Here is a 23,036-nt window from a genome sequence, read left to right on the forward strand (position 1 = left end):
ATGGCGTCTGGAGTCACGCTCGTGCAGCTGCGGAGAGGCCGCACACACGTGCGGCCCCAGGGATCACATCTTGGTGGCAGCAAAATAACTAGAAAGATTATTAAGAAGTAAATCTAGGATAATTGTTTATGAACTAAGGAAAGGAGAAGTAAAGGAGAAGTATGTCCTTAGATGAAATTCCTCTCTTGAGTGGATCTCCTAGCAGAAGGAGATCTTTGTCTTAGAAGAGCTTTCCCGGAAGGAAGGGCTTTGCATATGTTTATCATGCTGTCTCACCTAGGTGTAGCTGCTACCCCCAATGCTTGGTGTTTGTGCACTTGACTAAGGCAATGAGACTCGTGTGGAAAAATAGCATGGGGGAAAGTAAGAGATGGAATTTAGGAGCAGTGCACTGGGTAGTGTGAGAGTGGAATGGGGTGATCAGTGAGAGTGGAACAGGCGTGCAAGGAGAATGGATTAAATGGTGGGATGGAGATCAGAATAAACAGTAACTGATCACCAACTAGCTTGTCAAAACTTTTCCCTCCCTCATGTGTTTGTTGTTGGTGTGGTGGGGTAGTGGCTCATGGGCACTGAACGCACATGGTGAGAGAGAGCACACACAATTATATTTGAACATACATCATGAACCTCCCAATATATCAACACACACACACACACACACAGACACACACACGTCTTTCTATTTCCATAGCCAATTTTAGTAAAAGCAGGTGAAGACTGAAAGGAACAGTCTCAATGAGCAAAGACAAGGATGATCCATCTTCTCTTTGAACTCATATTTTTGGCCTCCAGTGAAAAAACCCAGAAAAAATGGTTGGAAAATCAGAAGTTTTTAATATGGGTGTGGTATTGGTAGGAGGTGTTGGAGGAAGGATTGTGTGAATATAGATATGATAAAGTATTTCTTAATGAGTTGGTATGAATCAAATGTGATTCAACTGAAGAAGAAACATCTATCCTTTAGTGGTTCACAGATACTTTTCTCTGAATTATAAAAAAATAAATCTTACTTCTGCACTGAGTTTAGATATATTTAAATGGTTTTAGATGGTCTGTCAAATTTCAATAAGTGTCTTGCTGTACATTTTGAACACTGGTAAAAAAAAAGTCCTAAATGGGGTGATTAAACAGTTTTTACATCAAAAACTGTTGCATATGGCCCAAAAGATTATTTACTACTAAATTGCTTTGGTTTGTTTGGGAGCAGGGTGATTAAACAGAATGTCTAAAGAAAAGAGCCAAAATGGTCTAGTTAGGAGAAAAATCATCCATAAGCTAAGAAACAGGGAAACAACTTGATACTCAAAAATTGACATTAAAATGGTAGTAAATACCTGAAATTGATAAAAGGCATCTATAAAAACATACAGATAACTTTATGCTTAAGGATGAAACGCCAAAGGATTTCTTTCCAGTACTTAGGGAATAATATCAACATGTTCTTCCTCACCACCAGTGTTTAAAACATCATAGAAGAATATCACTGCTGTGTATTACCACAAAACTGGACAAATTAGAAAGGAGGAAATAAAAGTACGTTTATTTGTAGGTCACAAGATTGTCTATTTAAATGGAAAAGGTGACAGATGCATGAGGCCCAGATTTCTTCCAGCCCCAGCACTTCCTGGTCCCTCAACTGAGTACTACCAGGAATGACCTTTGAGCACAAAGCCAGAAGCATCGCCTGAGTACTACTAAGTATGGCTCCCAAAGAAACCAAAGCAATTTAGTAGTAAGCAATCTTTTGGGCCATATCCAACAGTTTTTGATGTGAAATTTTGATTGGAGGCCATATGCAATGGTGGTTAGAGCTTACAATGGGTTCTGAGCTCAGCTGTCACCCCTAAAAGTCCTTGGGGGACCATATGTGATAGTGGGGGTAGAACTGGGGTTGGCCATGTACAAGGGTAGTGCCTTACTCCGGTATTTCCTCTCTGGCTCTTCTGCTGTGTATTTTATAAAAATCACATTGATGCAATAGTTTTTCATGGATTTGCTTCAAAACATTATAGTTCTTCTGTACAATGCAATGTACTGGTTAGAACAGGAACTAAGTTGCGTGTGGAACACCATCTTCCAGTTAAAACAAGACGGTATAGACTTAACTGTCCCTGATCCTCACCTAGGATAACCTGTCAGCAGAGAGGTGCTAAAGCTGGTGTACTTTGGCCTCCCAGATTGGGTTATGTTGACCTTTCCCAATCTGTTCACAACAGGACTATTGCCAGTAAGGGTTACTTAGGTCTGAAAAACAAAAGTCCCCAGAGGCTCTGTGGCAATCAGGAGAAATTTCTAGCATTACTTATAGAATGCAGATGATCTAGCTTTATGTATATTTACCTCACAGAGTCCTCTTTTGAGACAGAGCACACATATAGAGGACAATTTTTGTTTCCAACCTGCCTGCTTAATTTGGTACTATCATTCTTTTTTTTCTGAGTCTGAACTGAGCCAATGAACAGGCTGCTGCATCCACGGAATGCAGTGGGTGTTTATAAACAGGAAGTTTCTCTCTCCCTGTTTATAAAGAACTTGCTGCAAAAACAAAAAAATTAAAAATAAAAAATAATAAAAAAAAAAAAGAACTTGCTGCAGCCCTCAGGGCGTTACCCTGTTTTTCCCAGACTTAGTCAATTTCCCTCAGGATCATTGGAATTTCCGTCTCCAGATCTTGTTTTAGCAAGTTTCTTTTTCTTTAAAACAGATGCCTGTACCGTTACACAACAGATGGCTGTTATCTAACAGCCTAGTTAGATCAAGAACCTGACTTTCAACCCCTCATTCAAATTCCTGCCTGCAGAATACAGCTTCCATCAACAAAGAGGAGACAATGGAGGTGGAGGACTCACCTAAAGAAACTGAGGAATGTTGTTACTTGCTGGAACATCTAAGATGCTTGCCTTTCAGTGGAAAGGAACAATTTGGTAATGTAAAGTTGTCAAGTTGTTGCAAAGAGCAAAAGCTTGGCATCAGGGAGTGGCCGACAGAGAGCATGAGGGAGAAGAAGAGGGAGAGACTGGGGAGAGGGGAGAGAAGGGAGAGAGGGAGGGATGGAGAAAGGAGGAGAGAGAGGGAAAGAGAGAGGGAGGGAGGGAGGGAGGGAGGGAGAGTGGGAGAGAAAGAGAGAGAGAGAGAGAAAGAGAGAGAGAGAGAGAAAGAGAGAGAGAGAGAGAGAGAGAGAGAGAGAGAGAGAGAGAGAGAGAGAGAGAGAGAGAGAAGCTGCCTCACTGAAACTGCCTTCCAGAAATGTTAGCAAGCAGGGGGTTTGAAAGCATGGGAAAGAGTCAGGACAGGTGTGTATTTGTGCATCAATATTTGCAGTACTGCCTATGTTACCTAAATATTTCTGGGGCAGGGGAAATAAACAATAAATTCCATTGCACTCTGACAAGGGAGGCAACTCTTTACCTTTATGTTGTAAATCCTCCTTCCCCAAACACCTGGCAACTTGCATAATGGGAAGTCACTAGCCCCAGAATCTGCAGTTCTCGTGATGACCCACCCAGTCTGATATGGCAGCTCGCTGCTGCCTGTGTACTGGCTGCCCTACTCATGGCCCAGGGAGTCAATAGGTCCAGGCAGGCTGAGGTGTGATAGGCACAGGAGAGCCTGCCTTTTGCCTGTCTCCCATGGAAACAAAAGCTTACCCAGGTTCAATCTGAAAGAATGTGTCATTGGAGACTGCAGATGAGGAGTGTAGGAGAAGAAAGGGCATCTTTTAAAAAATATCTCAGGTGCAGTCTTAAGGGCCGTGTGCAAGCTACTAAACAGGGTGGGGCCATTTGTAGGTGGGGCCACTTCAAGTTAGGTTTCTTATGCTGTCAGGATAGGAGCACCTATTAAGCCTCTGAGACCAGGAGGAACAGCAGAGACGCAGCCCTTCGGGACTGCTAGAGAAGAAGCCTGCTCCTTTAACTGTGATGTTCAGTCTCCGGGAGAAATTGGAGATCACTGTGAAGAGAAGCCAGCTAGACCTTTCATCTGCCTTGAAAACTGCCAAGAGGCCGCACACAGCAGGGAAGAGTCCTGGCGGGCACCACAGTGCCGGAGATTTCCCTGGGCCCCATACTGAGCTGATTACACCGAGATGCCCCAGATGGAGAAGGCACAGTTTCCTGCCTTCGCCAGATGGAATCCCAGCGACCATGAGCTTCTACAAGCAAGACTCCGGTATGTGGGTATCACTGTATTACTGTCACTGTCACGATCATCCCATCGCTCATCAATTCATAATTTGCTGGAGTGAGCACCAGTAAGGTCTCCATCAAGAGACTTGTTGTTACTGTGTTTGGCATATCAAATATGCCAGGGGTAGCTTGCCAGGCTCTGCCGTGTGGGCGGGATACTCTAAGTAGGTTGCCAGGCTCTCTGAGAGGGACAGAAGAATCAATCCCAGGTCTGCAGCATGCAAGGCAAACGCCCTACCCACTGTTCTATCGCTCCAGCCCCCAGTACGTGGGTATCAGGACTAATTCTAGTCATGGCGGCTCTGGAACCAGCAGTTTCATCCTGACTCCCAGTCCGCCCTGATGCCGAAAGTCCCACTCTCAACCGGCCCCCGGAACCATCTTGCTGCACACAGCAGCGGGTGCCTAGTGACATGGAAAATTGGAGAAGGCCTGTACTGGGCATTTTCCAGGAGGCTGATCTCAGGAGTGTCTGCTTTGTCTCTGGGCTGGAACTCTTCAACTCCTAGAATTCCCTTGGCTCCTCCCTTTTCAGCTGTATGCAAAACTGGGGGACAGTGAATAGGGCCATTGTGTGTTCCCCACCTGCTCGCAAAGGATCACTGCCCACTGCAGAATGACCAAGATCTTGAAAAAAAAATTTTAACACATTTTGTAATGTGTGTGTGTTTGTGTGTGTGTTTAGTTGCTCCGGCAGGAAAGTAAATATTTTCTCTCTATTCCACTCTGAGGGGGGACGGTAAACTGAATTTGGTCTTTTTAAGGTAAAGGCACTTTTGTATTTTAAAACTGTCACAGTCACTGTCATCCCGTTGCTCATCAATTTGTTCAAGCGGGCAAGTACGTCTCTCCCTCTGAGACTTATTGTTACTGTTTTTGGCATATCCAATACACACGAGTAGCTTGCCAGGCTCTGCCACGCGGGCTCGATACTCTCGGTAGCTTGCCGGGCTCTCCGAGAGGGGCGGAGGAATCGAATTTGGGTCGGCCGCGTGAAAGGCGAAAGCCTAACCGCTTGCTCTCACTTTAAAAACTATATATTTTCATACTACGGCCTGTTTCCCGCAGCAGCTCAGTCCCACTTCCGTTTCTAGGGACAGCCGGGAAGGGGCCCGGCAGTGACGAGGAATCTCGCGAGATCTTATGAGATGGGACGGCGCTCCTTTCCCGCTCCACGGGCTGCCGCGCGAACGCCGGAGCCCTCCGGCTGCTGATCAGGCTGCTTCTCAGCCCTGATCCCAGACCCAGGGCTCGGAACCGAAGCTCAGAACCCAGCGGCTTTCTGCAGAAATGGGTCTGGAGGACGCATTTCGTTTCTGGCGCCGGACCACCCCAGGTGGGAATGGGTGTTGTGCCTTCTTGGCCTGCCCCCCCCTTGCTTCTCGGTGGCCGTCATCTTCCGGGGAGGGGCAGTGACGAGGAACATGGCGCCCGTGCCTTGGGCAGAAATCCCTCCAGATTAAATTATTAAAGCTTCAGAATTTCAAAATCACGCATCCACTGCCAGTTTCTGTTTGTAAAGACCCTGTTCTTACCAGATTTAGGTAGTGGAAGTAGAGAGTTGGTATTTTGAAATTACGAATGATAGGCTAAACCTAGCCACTGCCAAATAATTTAGCATTTAATTTTTTTTTCACTTTTTTGGTCGTATACCGGGCACCAAATTGAGAACCTCACACATATGAGGTGCACAGTCTACTACTGAGCTATATTCCCCTTGCATGGCTAGGTTTAGAGCAAATTTGACTTGAAAGATGAAGAACGTAATGATGTGTGTTTATTTTTCAGTTTAAAAAGAAGAGTATCTTTTAGGGAAATTCTAGCTGTTGAAAAACGCATTTCTTTCTTTTTTTTTCCTTTCTCCCCTCTCCCTGAAGTTTATTTTTTGTTTGGGACGATATGCCATTCTATTCCCATAAAATAGGGTTTATAATTAATAACAACTTAATAAAAATGCTAATATTTATCAACTAAAATAAGGTTTCACTAACCAAAGTTATTTGACCAATCAGGATATCGTACTTGTTAAGCTAAACTGACCAGTAAGAATGTTTCATATGAAAACTGCAAATTTTGAACTGTTTTTGGATTATAAAACTAGCATTTATATTAGAAAAACACCTGGTTCTTTTTTTTGTTCTTTTGAGAGGTAGTGACTGATGCCATATTCCCAACTAGAAATCCAGTGGTTATGGTGTCAGAGTGCAATATAGGTGGTTGAAGGAGATTGGGAGAGGACAGTCCAGGTGGGAGAAGAGAAATAAGACAGAAATGGAGCATGATGCTGAGGAGGACATTAGATTTGGGGAAATAAAGGAGAAAAGGGAAGGAGGTTTTGGAAGACTAGTAAGAGGGGCAAAAAGATTTTGGGGGATTGAAGTGATATTTACTTCTTTCCCTTGTCACAGTCAAAAATTATGGAATACATTGAATTTTGGGGACTTTTATTTTTTGATGCAGGACCAGAAAGAATGGGAGACTAGATTTTTGTCTGAAGGCATCTCCTAAAATGTCACTGAGAGTGTGTCACTGAGAATGGTTTTAGACCATCTATCCTACATTTCTTCTGCTCCGACTAGAACTTTGGTTAAAACTTCTGTGATACTGGGAGATCCATGTGAAATGCAGTAGTTGAAGGAAAGTGAGCAGGAACTTTATCTTAAGTATGATTTTAATTTCAGTACAGTTGTAGGATGACATTACTTTGCCCTTTCCCTCCTTGCCACAAGTAGCTTGTCCCGGTTTGACCCAGAGTTTAGGCTTACCCCAGTCTCACCCATCAAGATGTTCCCGAATCTCTCCCATCCCTTTGTTTAGCTATAATCACTTCTCCATGTTCTCTTCCCCAAAACAGTTAATCCGAGGCTTTCCCTTAATCTGACTGCTAATTTGCAAGGTCAGACCTTCCTAGATACTGAATTTATATAAGTTAATATGCTTTTCTCTTCTTCTTGTGCCTTTTGAATAATTTACTTTAAAGCTATGACTGTTTTGTATAGACACAAGAAGACAATATTATGTTTTTATTACTTGGGAATTAATTGGCCTCAAATATTCCCTCCCAGGCCTCTGCTTTCTCCACTTAAGCCTCAGTTGCCCTCAGTTCCTAGCACCCCAAAGTAGGGTCCCCGACGTGGGACAGGAAGGATCCAGGGCAAGCCGTGAGTTATGTGCTACCCTGGCATCGAGATGGGCCTGGCCAAAGTGCCTAATTCTTAACTATAAGTTAAGAGCTTGATCATAGACAAATGCTGTCATGATCCAATAGTAATTATGAGACTGGGACCCTGCCAGGGATAGAAAGGTAATTGTTGATCTTGATCAGGCCAAAGTCCAACAAGGAACTAGTAGTGTGACCATGAGTTCATTCTTCCTTTTGCTTGGTGCTGAGTGGCATTTTTCTTTTTCTCCACCAGAATTTAGACTGTTGCCAGACTTTAGTGCTAAAGAATAAAGGTGTTATATTTGTAGATAGGTTTTTGAGTAAAGTTAAACTTTTATTTCTCCTATATAATATCAAACATAGGATTATTTTAGATATCAAAATATGATACCATGCTAAGGTTAGCGCATGCTAAGTTTGTATTTACTGCACCAATCTGTAAGGCTACCTTTACAAAGTGGCCATACCATCTTATATTTCCAACATCAGTGCATGAGAATTTCAATTCTCCACTTGGTTCTGTTATTTTGTTTTACTTACACTCTCAATAGGCAGAGAGAGGTAAATCATAGCATTTCTTTAATTCATGCTATCTTGAGCACATTCTTAGGTGCTAATTTGTCATCTATGCATTTTCTTCAATTTTATTTTAGATATGCAAAGGGTGATTGAAAACCCACCTTTAACTTGTGTATTTTTCTTATTTTGAGTTTTCAATGTTCTTAGTACTGTCTAGGTACAATTTTCACCAGATCTTTATCAAAAGTGTGCTTCTTTTCCAGACAGCAACTCTAAACCATGTGAGGTGATACCTGCTTGTGGCTTTTGACTGGAATCTTCCTGTTTTGAGTGACAGGAAGCATTTTGATGCACCTGATGGCCATCTGCATATCTTTGAGACTCTGGGGAGCTAATCCCTGACCTGACACAGAGGAGGCATATGCCTCACTGCTGATCCTCACACAGGACCTTCCTACCTTTTGCTATTTATTTACATCTCCTTGAACTCCTTTGCCTATAGCTGTAGAATTTCCTATAGATGGAGATTCTATTTCTTTGTTTCAGACCCTCTTTGATCCATGATAATAGCTTATCAATCATGATCTTTTATGAAAGGGATTGGAAATAGGGAAATTGTGCTGCATCAGATCTTGGAAGTAGATTTTTGTGATAAACTTGTTTTTCTCATAAAGCTTGCAGGAGAATAAGATTATGGTATTTTACTTTAAAGGTGCAGATATCCAAGGAAAAGATAGAAAAACTCGACTTTCTGAAATTTGTCACAGACATGCTCGTTGCCTCGTCATTATTTTGATCCTAGTAATAATTGTCGTTTTACTTCCTTTTATTTTGACAGGTAAGTTACTTGTTTTGCAAACTTTAATGTCCTCCATATGGTGATAAATATTCCTTTGAGTCTTGTTTTATGCTAGGAACTGTGCAAAGTGCCTAAGGCATATTGGTCAATAAAACATAAAAATTCCTTGTTCCAATTTATATCCCAGAAGGAAGATGTAGCTGCCATAATAAATTAAGGTAGGGGGTAGGGAAACAAGCTGCAATGCACATAGGAGTGACACACACTCTTCAGTGAGACTCTCTCCCTTTCTGCAAACCTTTGAAAGAGATGAAGGGAGCATGCTGATGCTTGGAGAAAACTCTTCAGGCACAGAAAACAATAGAACAAATTCCCAAATAAGGAATATCCCTAGTGCTCTATAAAAAGTTACAAAGCGCACACACTCAGGAGAGGGTGCAATGTGGTGTGTGTCATGTTGTTCTGTTTGTGGGCTCTCGGGGCAGTTCTCTCTCACATGCGCTGCTCATGTTCAGTGCTCTTGAGCCACTGTGTATGGACCAGATCGGGATGGCTCCTCCTTTGTGGTCCGCTTCTGTGTGTGTCACTGTGCTCTCTTCTGTCTGTCTCTTTATCTCTGTCTCTGTCTCTGTAGTCTCCTCAGGTCTCTTCCGACCTCTCTCTGTCTCTGCTTCTGTGTCTTCTCTCTTGTCTCTGTCTTCTCTCTGCCTCTTCTTGCTGTGTCTTCTTCTGTCTGTGTCCTGCTGCCTCTTCTGTCTCTGCCGTCTCCTCGGTTCTGTGTCTTCTTTTTTGTCTTCTGTTACAGTCTTACTTTATATAGCAATCACATAGGGCGGTAACACAAAGGTGGGTTAAACATTCACAAATCAACAAAGAAGGGTAAGACCATTTCTCCAGGAGATTAACAAAATCTCATCTAAGGAGATTACTAGGAGATCTGCTCAAGGGTGGGATCCAAAGAAGGGTGTGTTAGGGTGTGTCCCTTTCTTCCTTCCTCAGCTAGTAATCCGCTTAAATAGCTGTAGTAAATCTGTATGAGCACAGTAAGAGATATATCAGACTTAAAGTTTGGTTCTTCCTGAGGACATTCACTATATATCCCAGACCACAGTCCTCAAGCCAAGTTAGTCTTCCTAACCCCAGCAGGGTCCTAGTCTCTTTGTTACTTTTGCATCATATTGTGGCACTTTGGCCTGGCCCATTTTGATGCCAGGGTATCTCACAACTTGTCGTGGGTCCATTCCATCCCTCGTTGGGACCCTGCTTTTGGGGTGCTAAGAACAAAGGGCAACTGAGTTGAGAAAGCAGATGCCCAGGAGTAAATATTATTGGAGTCAATCAACTCCCTAGTTACAAATCATAATATTAACTGTCTTCCTGTATCCATACAGAAAGGACATTTCCTTCAGGTAAACTAAGTTCCCTGTGGCTAAAAGGACAAAGCCCATGTTATCCTACAGTGCTCTAAATAAGAGCAAGAAGATTTCTGGGGCTAGAAGAAGGTGCGACCTAGGAAGAATCATGGGATGGATTCAGGAGGCAATATTCTGGAGAGTCACTTAAAGACTTTGGGTTAAACTTTCAACAGAGCAGGAAAGGGCAGGAAAATGAGCGTTACAAAGAAGAGTGTCATAGCTCCAAGATTTGCATTGAAGAATGATCATTTTTGCTATTAAGAAGTGATTGTTAGAAGAGAAGGGTAGAATCTTTGGATCTGCTTCTGTTAGAGTCTGGAGTTGATCACCCCTCTAGGACAGAGGACAGCCAATAATGCAAATCACACAGTGAGATTTATTGCTCCAGCAACCCGGGTTCGAATCCCAGCATCCCATATGGTCCCCTGAGCACCGCCAGGAGTAATTCCTGAGTGCAGAGCCAAGAGTAACCCTACTCATCACTGGGTATGACCAAAAAGCAAAAAAAAAATTTGAAAATAATAAAAAAAATAGTCTTGTGATACTGTAGGATAACAGTCTTGTGATACTGTAGTCTTGTGATACTGTAGGAAACAGACTATGTTTGTTTGCCCTTCCTCCCTGGCCACTGGGAGGTTAGGTTTGTTGATTTCTCCCCTAACCTTTGCCTCCTTATCAGACTCTGTTGTCTTGTAAATATTGTCTTTCTCTTCTCCTTAATGTCCTTTGCATGGTTAGTTACTTCTGAGCAACTACTTTATGTATGGACACAGGAATACAGTTAAAAGATAAGTTTGTAACTTAGGAGTTAACTGAATGCAGATTATATAACCTCCTGGACATCCGCTCTCTGGACTTAAGCCTCAGTTGCCCTTACTTCCTAGATCCCCAAGACCAGGGTCCCGATGAGGGACTGGATGGACCCAGGGCAAGCTGTGAGAAACCCTGGCATCAAAATGGGCCAGGCCAAAGTGTCATAATTCTTAACTATAAGTTAAGAGCATTACATGGACAAATTCTGTCATGATCCAAAAAGTAATAACTAGATTCGGACCCTGCTAGGGTTAGGCATGATTAATTCATCCTGAGCACTGTAGTATGAGTGTCTGGTGAGATGTCCCCAGGAGCGTTGCTCTACAAGCCTAAAGATGTCTGTTACTGTGTCATACAGAATGGCAAATACTAGGAGTAGAAGGAAGATGTTAATTAAGTTATTGGTCTAAGAAGAGGAGAAACACCTTAAATGCTGTTTTGCCATCCTGGACTGCATGTTGTCAGGAAGGCTTGAAAAACACGTTGATTGTGCTTAGGCGGGGAGGCGGGGGTGCGGAGGGCTGGTTTGGGAGGCATGTTTAGGCAAGAGGAAGTTAAAGTGGTGGTGTCAGGGAGAGTGTGAGACAGATTTATTGAGGAGAGAGAGTTAGAGAGAGAGACACACACAGAACAGGGCTGGGAGAGAATTAAGAGACAGCATTGTGGGGAGAGTAGAGAGGGACAGAGTTAGCGGGTGAGAGTTGGAGAGAGTTGCTGCCCAGAGTTGGAGGCGAGTTGGGGAGACAGTTGTGGAGAGAATTTGGGAGAGATAAGAGATGGAATAAACAGCAACTGTTCACCAACCAGCTCGGGCCTTTTTTCTCCTTCATCTATCGAGAGTCCGGAGAGCCCACGTGCATCCATTAATGTGTGATCACGTGTAGCAACACCAGAGCTAAAAGGTGCTTACACAGCCCGAGAAAGGAGTTCACACATGATACCGTTCTTTTTAAATTTATCTATTAGAATCTGAATTCTCTTGATAACGCTCACTGTTTATTTTAGCTAACACAGCACAAAACGTCCTTAATTTTATATTTCTACTTGAATTTTATCACAGTGTAATATGTAAAATCCCCAATCCCATGTCAGTGGTTTTCCAGTGTGTATTACTCAGCACTATTTTAAAGTATCAAGTGGTTCTCCCTAATAATTTAAGGGGGTATGTTTTGTTGAGGAGAAATGGCACAACTGGTTGTTGGTAGGGCTTACTCCTAGTCCTTTGCACAGTGGTACTTCTTGGTTGGGCTTGTGGACCTTATGAGGTTCCAGTGATCGAATCCTGGGTCAGCACCTTCACACTATACAATTGCTCCAAGGCCCTTGATTCTTTTTTTTTTTTCCAAACTAATTATGCCAAATATTTTTTTTATTATTTTTTTAATTTATTTGTTTTTAATTAGAGAATCACCGTGAGGGTACAGTTACAGATTTATACACTTTTGTGCTTATACTTCCCTCATACAAAGTTCGGGAACCCATCCCTTCACCAGTGCCCATTCTCCACCACCCGTAAACCCAGTGTCCCTCCCACCCTCCCCAATCTCATCTCCCCCCCACCCCACCCTGCCACTGTGGCAAGGCATTCCCTTCTGTTTTCTCTCTCTAATTAGCTGTTGTGGTTTGCAATAAAGGTGTTGAGTGGCCGCTGTGCTCAGTCTCTAGCCCTCATTCAGCCCACAACTCCCTTCCCCCACATGGCCTTCGACTACAATGTAGTTGGTGATTCTTTTTTTTTTTTTTAAGGAAACACATGTGCTCTCTGCTCTCTAATCTAAACTTCCTAGGGATAAGGATTAATATAAATGTAATAGAGTCTTTTTCTTTAAATGTGAGGAAATTATAGTCATCATTGGTATTCAGTATTTTGATACTATTTTTTCTTTCACTGGCCTTAAAGAACAATGTTGTCTTAGCATCTAAAGGAGAGCAAATAATACAGACAAAATGTGAAATGAGAATACTGATTCTTCCTATACCTTACTCTAAAATATTGGTTATTTCAGAACATTTAATAAGAGCCAAAAAAGTTTTATTTATTTTTAAAAGAAGTACATACAAAACAAAAATGTAGAAAGTGCTACATTGAATTTTTGTTACTATAATAATATTTTTGTTGCTATATTTTGTCCACAGAAAGGTTTTATAGTTCCTGAGTATGTACCATAGTAAAATTGAGGATATAAAAGACATTAAGAGGAAAGGGAGCTTATATTAAGGGAAATACAGGAAAAGAGAGTCTATAGGATATATTAGGAATATCTTGTACTTATTCTTTGCAGAAATGAGCATCATCTATAAGAAATACCATGGACCCAATGATTTATAAATTTATTTTCCTAAAGCCATTAATGCCCATGTACCTCCATGTAAAATGAGATGCACAGGTACCCCTACCAGGGTACTGTTGATTATTGTACTTAGGATAAGACTTTCTGATGAGTTAGGGCATTAACAATTACCAGTCTATAGCTTTAGCGTGACCTTAGGATGGTAAGTGGGAAGACAGATGAAAAGAGCAAGAAAATATATTTACTATATTTTGTTGTGATTATCCAAGTTTTAGTAAGAAAAGAAAAAACAGTCTCAGAAGTCCATGTGCATCCTGCCTGCCCACCACCGTGGATTGGATTTGGAAACAAGTGCTTTTATTTCTCTGAAGACATGGGGAACTGGACATACAGCCAGACTTTCTGTAACTCATTGGGAGCTGATCTTGTTCAGATTGACTCCGTAGAGGAACTGGTAAGCATTGTTCTCAGGCACCAGGGAGAGAATGCAAGTGTGAGAGCACTTGAGCATCACATTCAGGGCCCTGAGTTCAGCCCCCAGCACCACATGTCCAGCACCTCAGGGCCCACGTGTCACCCTGCTTGCCCTGGAGCTCCCTGTGCACACTGGGCTGAGCTTTGCAGGGAGTGGCCCCGTCCAGTTTCTCCCAATGCCCCGGGGGCTGGTCCATATTTTTAAAAAGAAGAACTGTTTGGGGAGTATATTTTCTGTTGAATAAGGAGCTCCCCCGGGTGCCACAGCGGGATAATGAAAGAGAAGGATGTCGTCAAGTCAGTCTGGAAGCAAGGGGCACAGACAAGCTTCTGACATGTGTTAAATTCTCTACCTAGAATCTGGTGAGACATGTCAAATACGATCTTTCATGTAATCCTCATATTCGGCCCAGAAGCTTAGATAAAGTGTTCCTGTGTGCAGAGAATTATTGTATTCACATAATTTTTTCATTCAAATGGTGGGAGTGACAGTGTTCACAGTATACTAAAACAGTAGGCACAAAGTGAGACTTTGCCAGTCACATGGGGAGATATGATTCATTTAAATAAAGAGGTTTAAAATCAATTTTATTATTTAAAAGAGGATTCCAGATGATGACTGGCCACCAGGAAAAACAGGCCTTGTACTGCCAGAGTTCGGGTTGCTCTAAACGTCTTTCCTGCTTCTCTGTGCCTCTCAGCTCAGAAGGCAGGTTGCGGGGTGGGGAGAGATGCACCATCCAGCCACACACCATGGCTTGAGGCTCAGTTAAGTCACAGACATCTTGTGTCAACACAACTTGACAGCCCTGGAAATAAATTATGTTTCTCTAGAAGTTACAAAAACATTGTTTAAGAAAAACCTCAATTTTTGATTCAAATTGACACTTGCAACAAAGTTTACTGTACAAAAGTTTGGAAAGATAACTGGAAATGTATTATACTACCTTAATTTTATTCTGTATTTGCTGTAATAGTAAAAAAAAAATGCTTTTCTGGCAATAAATAAATAAATAAATAAATAGGGTTAGGAGCAAAGACAGAGAATAATGACTCAAGCAGAGAAATGGTTTAAATAATAACTTTTTCATCTATACTGTGCTGCCACCCCTAATAGAAGACTGTAAGAAAAATAGACTCGGGAGTGACAGGTGAGAAAGATGCATGTTTTCACTCTTTATGTTTATGATAGACATTTCTGAAAAGATACAAAGGCCCTGATGACCACTGGATAGGCCTTGAAAGGGAATCGCCAAGTCACTCTTGGAAATGGATAAATGGTACTGCACTCAACAGTGTGTATGTATTGTGACTTATTTTACTTTTGCTATGATGATTTAGGGTGTTTATAAGACAATAACTTTAATGTAGAAAACCTATAGTACTGTACAAGAAATAGAAATTTTTTTATGCCTTTCCACTTACTAGCCAGTTCCTTGAAAACTTGCTTCATTGTGATCTCAGTTGAAATATTTAATATGATGATGACATGTATATGTTCTTGTACTTTCATACCATGATTCCGATGTTTTTCTGATGGAATATTGATTTAGAAGGCAGAAAGAACTGCTGGTATGCAGTGGGAAAGGGGAGGGGAGTGTACTAAAATCCTAGAAAGTTACTGATGAAGTGATCACCATAAAACCTTTAAAAATTCATTTTCCAGCTGCTGCATCCATTCACAAAAGTAAGGAATATTGGTTCAAAGAGAACCTGTGGAAATCTCTCAGAGATTTACCTGCAGAAACTGTAGCTCTCCGTGTTGTGGACAGTTCAATGAGGTCATTGGAAATACATCAAATATAAGGGCTTGATCATTTTCATCAAAATAAAGCTCTTTAGCACAAAGTTAGTAAGTATTTTTATTTCATGCACTAAGTAAGCAGTTAGTAAGAAGACTGAGAATGATTTTCACTGATACAACTTGTGACAAAATAAAGTGACTAGATCAACAATATAACTAGGTTTGAATTGGATGAATGATACAGTTGCTGGCATTCAAGCATGTGTCTTGAAGTTCTAAAAAGAACTAAATATAAAAATGGTGTTCATTACTAAGAAATCACATAAGTGACCTATTTTTTTATTTCTATTGAAAAAAGTGGAGTAGAGGTATTACAGATCACATTGGAGGAATGAATGCAAGATGTTCAGCATATGAATAATTATTTTGTTTTGTTTTGTTTTAGGTTTCAGGTCACAGGAACTGGGGAGCATGCCTACTTGAATGAGAAAGGTGTGAGCAGTGGCAGGATTTACTCAGAGAGAAAATGGATTTGCAGCAAACCCAATGTCTCCACTCGTCAAATTGCTTCAAACTCATGAGCAGAAAAGCCACTTTGTGCTTGTTATCTACAGTTGCTGAATGCTCTTCTCAAAGTGTTGACCTAAACATGTGTAATACCAGTTGACAGCAAAGATGAAAATTAAGTCAGGGAGAATCGCAGGGAACCTTCCCACACCAAAATGAAACAATTTGGGATAACATCATTCTAAATTAAATAGACCTTTAGGTAGGAGTTAATACTTGTAACTTGAACCCAGAGAAAAAGTCAGTATCACTGTGGGGATCTAGCCCAGGACAGAGCACAGGAATCTATTTAGCTTTCTTAAGACTCTTTTTACAGGAGCCCGCATTCTAGAATAACTTGATTTTCTGCCCCTGAGCAAGGAATTCAGATACAGGCACCCCAGTTTGCAAGAAGGGTGGTGGTCAGACCAGATAACCAGACCCATATCACAAGACCCAGGACTGCCCCCAGAACCGGGACATTCTTGAATATTGGCGCAAATACTGATCTCTAAAACCATAGGCTAAGGAGTGATGTCCTTTTAAATGGATTGGTTAAGAAAGTTTGCAATATTACAAATCTATTGGCTATGAAATGCGCGGGCTCTGCTGTAACGGCCGGGGAAGGCCTATATAAGATCTCCTTTGGAGAAGCTCGGGGTCTTTTGCCCAACCTGCTGGACCTGCGTGTCCGTGTAGGCAGCTGGACCCTGGCTAGCCAGTTTTACAATAAACCCTGCTTGCTGTTTGCAGTCTCTGGAGTCTCTTTGTCGTTATAGGGAGATCTCGATCCGCGCCCTAACATTTGGAGGCCCCAGCGAGATCTCCCAATGGCAAACGGGCCCAGAGAGCAGGTCAGAAAAAGGCCATAAATTTTGGGGAATATTCCATTTGGTTTCGGGGGAAGGTGCCCCCATTTGGACCGCGGCAGGGAAGTGGCCAACCCTGATTGGGAGGACAGATGGTATTTGGGTCCTCATTTGGTTTTGGTAACCTGGTGCCAGGTGCTGATTTGGAAAGGCTGACTCCACTGAACATTCGGACCACGTGGACGCCCATCGGGCAGTTTGGGAGTCTCAGTGTGAACATGGTGAGTGGGGTGCGCACCCGAGTGAAATAGGACCGGTCCGAGCGAGTGCAGGAGTGTGATTTGTGCGTGTGCCCTTAGTGTGTATATATTTGTCTCATTATCTTTCTCTTAGTTCTGCTTATTATTATCAGAGCAGAGAAGGCAGGAAATGCAAGATCATGTGGTTGAGTGTTTAATAATATCAGGAATGAAAATGTATGTCGTTAAGGTGGTCTATCCTCTTGGTTGATAAGAAGATACTAGCTCCCTGCCTCAGAAGTAGTCTTGACCTTAAAATTGTAACATCTGACAACTTAGGTTTCAACAACTTTGTCATGGATTGTTTTGCCGGCTTCTATCAACAAAAGTGCTTTCTTGACCCGTTTTTAACAAGCAGGAAACTGGATGGCGAGGCAGAGAAACGGGGAGCAATGTTCCCAATCGGCCGACAGGGCTTAACTTTGCCCTGGGGACTTGTTCCTTCCTTTCTCAGTCTATCAGTTTTTTCCCTGCCATTTTTGAAGTGTCAGATGGGTGGATCAACTGCAGATGTGTGCACATGTAGTGGTGTTTTTAGTCAGTCCATTGTCTGTCTGTCTGTCTCTCTATGTGGAACACTTGAGTGCTGGAGCCAGAGTGAAAATCAGTAGTCAAAATTAGGCCTGGGGAAAGCAGGATCATCTCAAGAGATCAGAGTGATATGCAGTTCAGCAATTTAAAGGATCTATGTGATTTTGGAACCTGTTAGATCAGGTTTAAACAAAGATTTCTTATCAGAATGTGGAGCCTAGAAAGAAAGCAAAATTCTCAATCTAGATTTCTTACTGGAAGAACATTAATGGCTGTTAACAGTTGTAATTCTTTTGAAATTCAGAATCTGTACTATCTAGGAAGAGCTGCAGAAGTAGTGCCTAAAACTAAAGTGAAGTAAGAGTTCAGAGGATATAAGGCTTTATCTTTCAAGCCTCGGCCAATTTTAAGGAGGAATTTAGCTGTTTTACAATCAACAGAGGTACAGAAGCCATCAAAATAAACAGTTTTCTTATGTTTCCATAAAAATTGACAGCCCAAGTATTTGGTTAAGAAAAGAAAAACAACTAACGGGCTCTTTCTGTGTCTAAAAGCATGTTTCTATTGTGGAATTGTTAAAGTTAGAAAGCTCATGATTTGAAGTAACTAAGGTATAAGAACTATTGAACTTAAGCCAAAGAAGGTTTTCCTATGCTTCATAGAAAATGATGGTTTAAGGGTTTTGTTATGCTAGTGTGTTAATGTATATATATTTGTTTGTATTTATACTGTATTATCTGAATGTGACTAGAAATTATTGTGGTATACTAAAACAAGTTTAAAGAGTAATGAGTTTAAAATGTGAGTTTCTAAAGTTACAAAATTGGTTGCAAAATTTTTATCCTATCAAAGTTTAAAGATATTAGGCTTTCACGTGAATCCAAGCGGCTGCCCCCGACCCCTCCCCCTTCTCAGCTGAGGCAAGTGAGAGCTGAGAATGGTGACATATCACAATATTATGCTGATTCCAGTCCTGAAATTAGGAAGTTAATATCTAAGTGCTAGAAGTTTTGAATGCTTTTTGAATTGGAAATATCCAAAATATGTATATATATATGTATTTGTGGCAAGAAAGAATTTAAGTTTTAAAGCATTCTGGCAGAAAAATTTTGTCTCAAAAATTATGAAAAGGAATATTTGATCTTCATACTAAGAAAAATATAGATGATTTAAAATTTTGTTCCCTTTCTCTAAACTTTTGTAATTTTCAAGGATTGTTTAGAAATACAAGCTTAAACTGCATATGTGACTATTTCAATTGTGTACTGGAAAGAGAGTAAAAACTGAGGTTAGAGTCATTTAAAAGAAAATAAAATACAAAATGCAGCCCACTGGAAGTGATGAAGTGGGCAAAGGTTGAAGGAGTATGTAGGTTAATGAAATATATGAATCTTGTGAGTATTTTAAGAATTTGGGATCCTATGTTATAAGATCTTTAATTATGAACCTTTTGAATATCTATGGGATTGATGTAATGCTTTTAAAAGATTACTGCAGAGTATCGCTTAGTCATGGTAATTGGAATAATGATTAGCAACTTGTTTCCAAATTTCTTGGTAGATGTAACTATATTAAGTTCAATAAAAATAAGGTTAAAACCGGAGAGATATGACAACAAGTAAGGAATGGAAGTGTGTATTCTAAGTAAATAGGATGATGGATGGAGATATCATTAGTGGACAGAAAATAAAAGGGGGGGAAAGGAATCCTGTAAAAGTGAAACTGGTTTCGAGGAACAGGACAGAATGAATGTAAAGGAATGTGTAGAAGGCTTGAGTATGTGGAGAAATATGTGTGTAGGTTTGAGGTTGTGTTTTAAGAAAGAAGACTGTAATCAAACTATACTGTTATAAGAAACTACTTAAATTATCTGAAGAATAGTTCGAGTATAAGACTCCTGTTACAGTGCTCTTAGATAATTGAAAATCAAGGCTTTTAAGTTGGGACTAAATAAGTTAGATCTGATGTTGTTAAACTGTATAGTCTATCTCTACAGAACATTCATTTGACTGGGACCCATAGTAAATGGGTAGATCTCATTGTGAGTAAGGGAAATGTTTGCTTTTCTCTCCTCAGTGCCATGAAACATTAAGGTATTATGTTTGCATAAACCCAGACAAGAGTTTTTCCTCTCTGCAATAGGGTCTATCCTGGAGCAGACAGGAAAACCAGCTATGGGACCCCAAAAACCCTCCTTCAGGGAAGGAGTCAGGGGATTGGTCTAAATGACTGGAGCAGGTATTTAACAGTTATTGTTTCAAGTGCTCTACTAACCTCAGGGAGACCCTAACGGCAGGCTGGCTCAAGGAAGGACTGGACATCTCTGTGCCATGGAAAATGAGGAAGCTGGAAATCTGCAATGACTGACTCAGCCTGAGCCTCACCCTCCATGTATGGGATGAGCTCCTGACTGCCGGATACTCCTATGGAGGAGGGTGAGAGGCCTGAGGCCACATTCCGTTCAACCTGAAGGCTCTACCTTTAAGTTCATCGTGGGACCTGATCTTCACATCTTATGGCCAAGCCTGGGGTATCCCTGACGTGAGTTAAGAACATTAAACGCCATTATTGGTGTGTTTCCTGCTCTGTCTTTGACCAGTTCCTAGGACTTCTCAGTAAGTAATGGGGTACCCCAAGTGGAGAGTTCTCAAATCTTGCTGTGCTTATGCAAAAGAGCAAGCCAGATTTATTAAGCTGTCTGGCAAATTTAAAATGGAGGAGGAGAGAAAACCATGCTTCTGTAATTTGCCTCTTTTGTGAGAATCAGATTCTAGTTATACAAAGGTGATTGAATAATTGGGTAATTTAGTAAGTAAGATGTCTCATCTATAAAGATACTCAATGTTGTGCATGTTGTCACCAGTCTGGCCAGAAAAGCAGGAGCCAGAGCTTTACCAAACTGGGGGAACTTCAGCTTAAAGTATCAATTGCCTCTCCCAACCTGTAAATTGATTCAAGAACTGAGAGTGGTGATCTAAATCAGTTCTAAGTATTCATTCTTAGTACATAACAGCTCTCAATTCTTGTTTCATCATGGGGTTAATAGCCCATTACAGAATAGCTCCCCTAAGCCAGAACACCCTGCAGAAGAGGAAGAATAGGTATTGGAGCAAGGTTTCCAAAGGGACGCTGAAAATTACAGACCCCTAGACTAAGAAAGTGAAATACTGAAGAGATGAACAGGGCAGTAAGAAGTAAGTAACTCAGAACCGTGCCTCCTATGCCATTGATAATTGGTTCTTGTGCCCTGAGTGCTTGAGCATTTGGCATTTGTTCTTCTGCCTCCAAGATTTGGTCATTTCAAAGTAGCATTTCCTAGACTAAGTGATGTGATTTTTCAAATTCATTGCCTGGGGCCCACTAAAAACTAAGGCGGCCTGAGATTCCACCCCTTGTGCAGGCAGGGTCAGCATCCCTGTGTCAGCAGGAAGCAGTTCCTGAAGATGGACCTTCGACCATTTTCCCTTAAAGGATTAAAGGTGGTGGAATCTCTGGGGTAATGTGAAAGATAGATTAAGGAAGCCCATCCCACCTTGAAAATCCCAACTGCCCTGTTGTGAGTGTGAACCCCATTAATGGAGGAATTCTGCTCCCTTTGGAATTCTTTTGGGTCAACTGCCACTATTCCAACTTAGCCTTGAAATGGAAGTGTAGGCCAAAATGTATGATCTCTCTCTTTTCCAGTTATTACTAGCCTTTACAGGTGTCAAGGTCCAGCTCCATGCGTGGCTCGGATCACACTGCCAGAGTGAACTTCTCATCTGTATGCATTGAGTCATCTGGTTTGAATCAGGTGATAAGAACTGCCACCTGAGAACCTCAGTGGAGGGGTCTTCACACTGTGATCCTGAACACACCATCTGCTTTGAAGGAGGATGGAATCAAAAAGGCTGCCTCCCCTCTTGGAATCAGAATGACATCGACTAGTGGCATGTCCAGACAACGGGAGACGACCCCCTCAAGATAAGACTGATGAAAGTGACTTAAAGGAACCATGGGAAGGGCATGGGTAATTCTCTGTTTCTGTATGCTCGTAGTGGAAGCTGTAGAGCGAGCTCCTTACCTGCCCCAGTTTTGGCACTGGGTAGTTTTTGATATTGAGGCATGTAAAATTAACCTTGGTCTTTGCCAGTTATGACCTATGTTGGGATGTGTGTTTGATCAGGGACCCATTGAGCCTACTGTAACTAGAACTATACAGTGGCCTCCCAGCATCTATACTACAGGTTAGCTAGAAGAATCCCTATACTGGGCCCCAACAATACTTGGCTTGCTTGTATGTAACCCCTTGCTTGTTCCCCTCCTATCTTGTAATAGAAAGCAAACTGGGAAAGCCAACTTGTTTACCCTGATCCCATCCCACCAGGGACCCCAGTACCCCTGCTTTTTGTTTCTGAGCACAACCCCCTTGCAACCAGAATAAGGTAGTAGTATTTGTTAGGGATCTTGTTAATGCAGTGCAACTGCTGGTTCTGAGACAGCAATACCAGCCTCTAACACTGGCAGTGCCCAGGGAAGGGCATCCTTCAGTCTAGAGGCTGGGCATAGAGAAAGATTCCTCAATATGTAGCAGGGAAAGGGAGATATGTGAGGATCTAGCCCAGGACAGACCACAGGAATCTATTTAGCTTTCTTAAGACTCTTTTTACAGGAGCCCGCATTCTAGAATAACTTGATTTTCTGCCCCTGAGCAAGGAATTCAGATACAGGCACCCCGGTTTGCAAGAAGGGTGGTGGTCAGACCAGATAACCAGACCCATATCACATGACCCGTATCACAAGACCCAGGACTGCCCCCAGAACCGGGACATTCCTGAATATTGGCGCGAATACTGATCTCTAAAACCATAGGCTAAGGAGTGATGTCCTTTTAAATGGATTGGTTAAGAAAGTTTGCAATATTACAAATCTATTGGCTATGAAATGCGCGGGCTCTGCTGTAACGGCCGGGGAAGGCCTATATAAGACCTCCTTTGGAGAAGCTCGGGGTCTTTTGCCCAACCTGTTGGACCTGCGTGTCCGTGTAGGCGGCTGGACCCTGGCTAGCCAGTCTTGCAATAAACCCTGCTTGCTGTTTGCAGTCTCTGGAGTCTCTTTGTCGTTATAGGGAGATCTCGATCCGAGCCCTAACACTTTCCTTGCTGAAAATTCCCTGATCCAGTCTAAACTTCATGGTTCCCTGAAGAAATCAAATGGTGGGATTATTTCCTGCACCATGAAGATCAAGTAGAACCTATGTGCAGGCTGACCCCTGCTGGGTGAAGCTGGTGAGGCCCAAGTGTGTATGCCACATAGTTGTTTGTGACAGATCTTAGAAGTCCTGGCCCTCCCAGGCACTTTTCTGTTTGACAAAGGTGGGTGAATGCTGTTAACTTGTCTCTTGAAGCTACTGCCTCTCTTCTACCTACTTCACCTGACTCGTCTGCAACAACTGGAACCTAGT

At 41.9% G+C, this 23,036-nt stretch overlaps 1 protein-coding gene across 2 annotated transcripts; it reads left to right on the top strand.

Annotated features, from left to right (window-relative positions):
• The first annotated feature begins 2,584 nt into the window (after positions 1-2,584).
• On the top strand, positions 2,585-22,643 carry LOC129399148 (C-type lectin domain family 2 member D-like). 2 transcript variants are annotated; one of them, XM_055118436.1, is made up of 6 exons: positions 2,585-2,927; positions 3,829-4,173; positions 8,585-8,710; positions 13,466-13,644; positions 14,857-14,963; positions 15,854-22,643. In XM_055118436.1, the coding sequence occupies exons 2-6, from the start codon at positions 3,924-3,926 to the stop codon at positions 15,987-15,989; spliced, it is 798 nt and encodes a 265-aa protein (XP_054974411.1). In that variant the 5' UTR covers positions 2,585-2,927; positions 3,829-3,923; the 3' UTR covers positions 15,990-22,643. The 2 variants fall into 2 exon arrangements, with proteins under 2 accessions (XP_054974411.1, XP_054974410.1); XM_055118435.1 differs by having other exon boundaries at positions 2,593-2,927; positions 13,460-13,644.
• Positions 22,644-23,036: the final 393 nt, after the last annotated feature.

Source organism: Sorex araneus, chromosome 10 (genome assembly GCF_027595985.1).
Source record: "Sorex araneus isolate mSorAra2 chromosome 10, mSorAra2.pri, whole genome shotgun sequence".
NCBI lineage: Eukaryota > Metazoa > Chordata > Mammalia > Eulipotyphla > Soricidae > Sorex > Sorex araneus.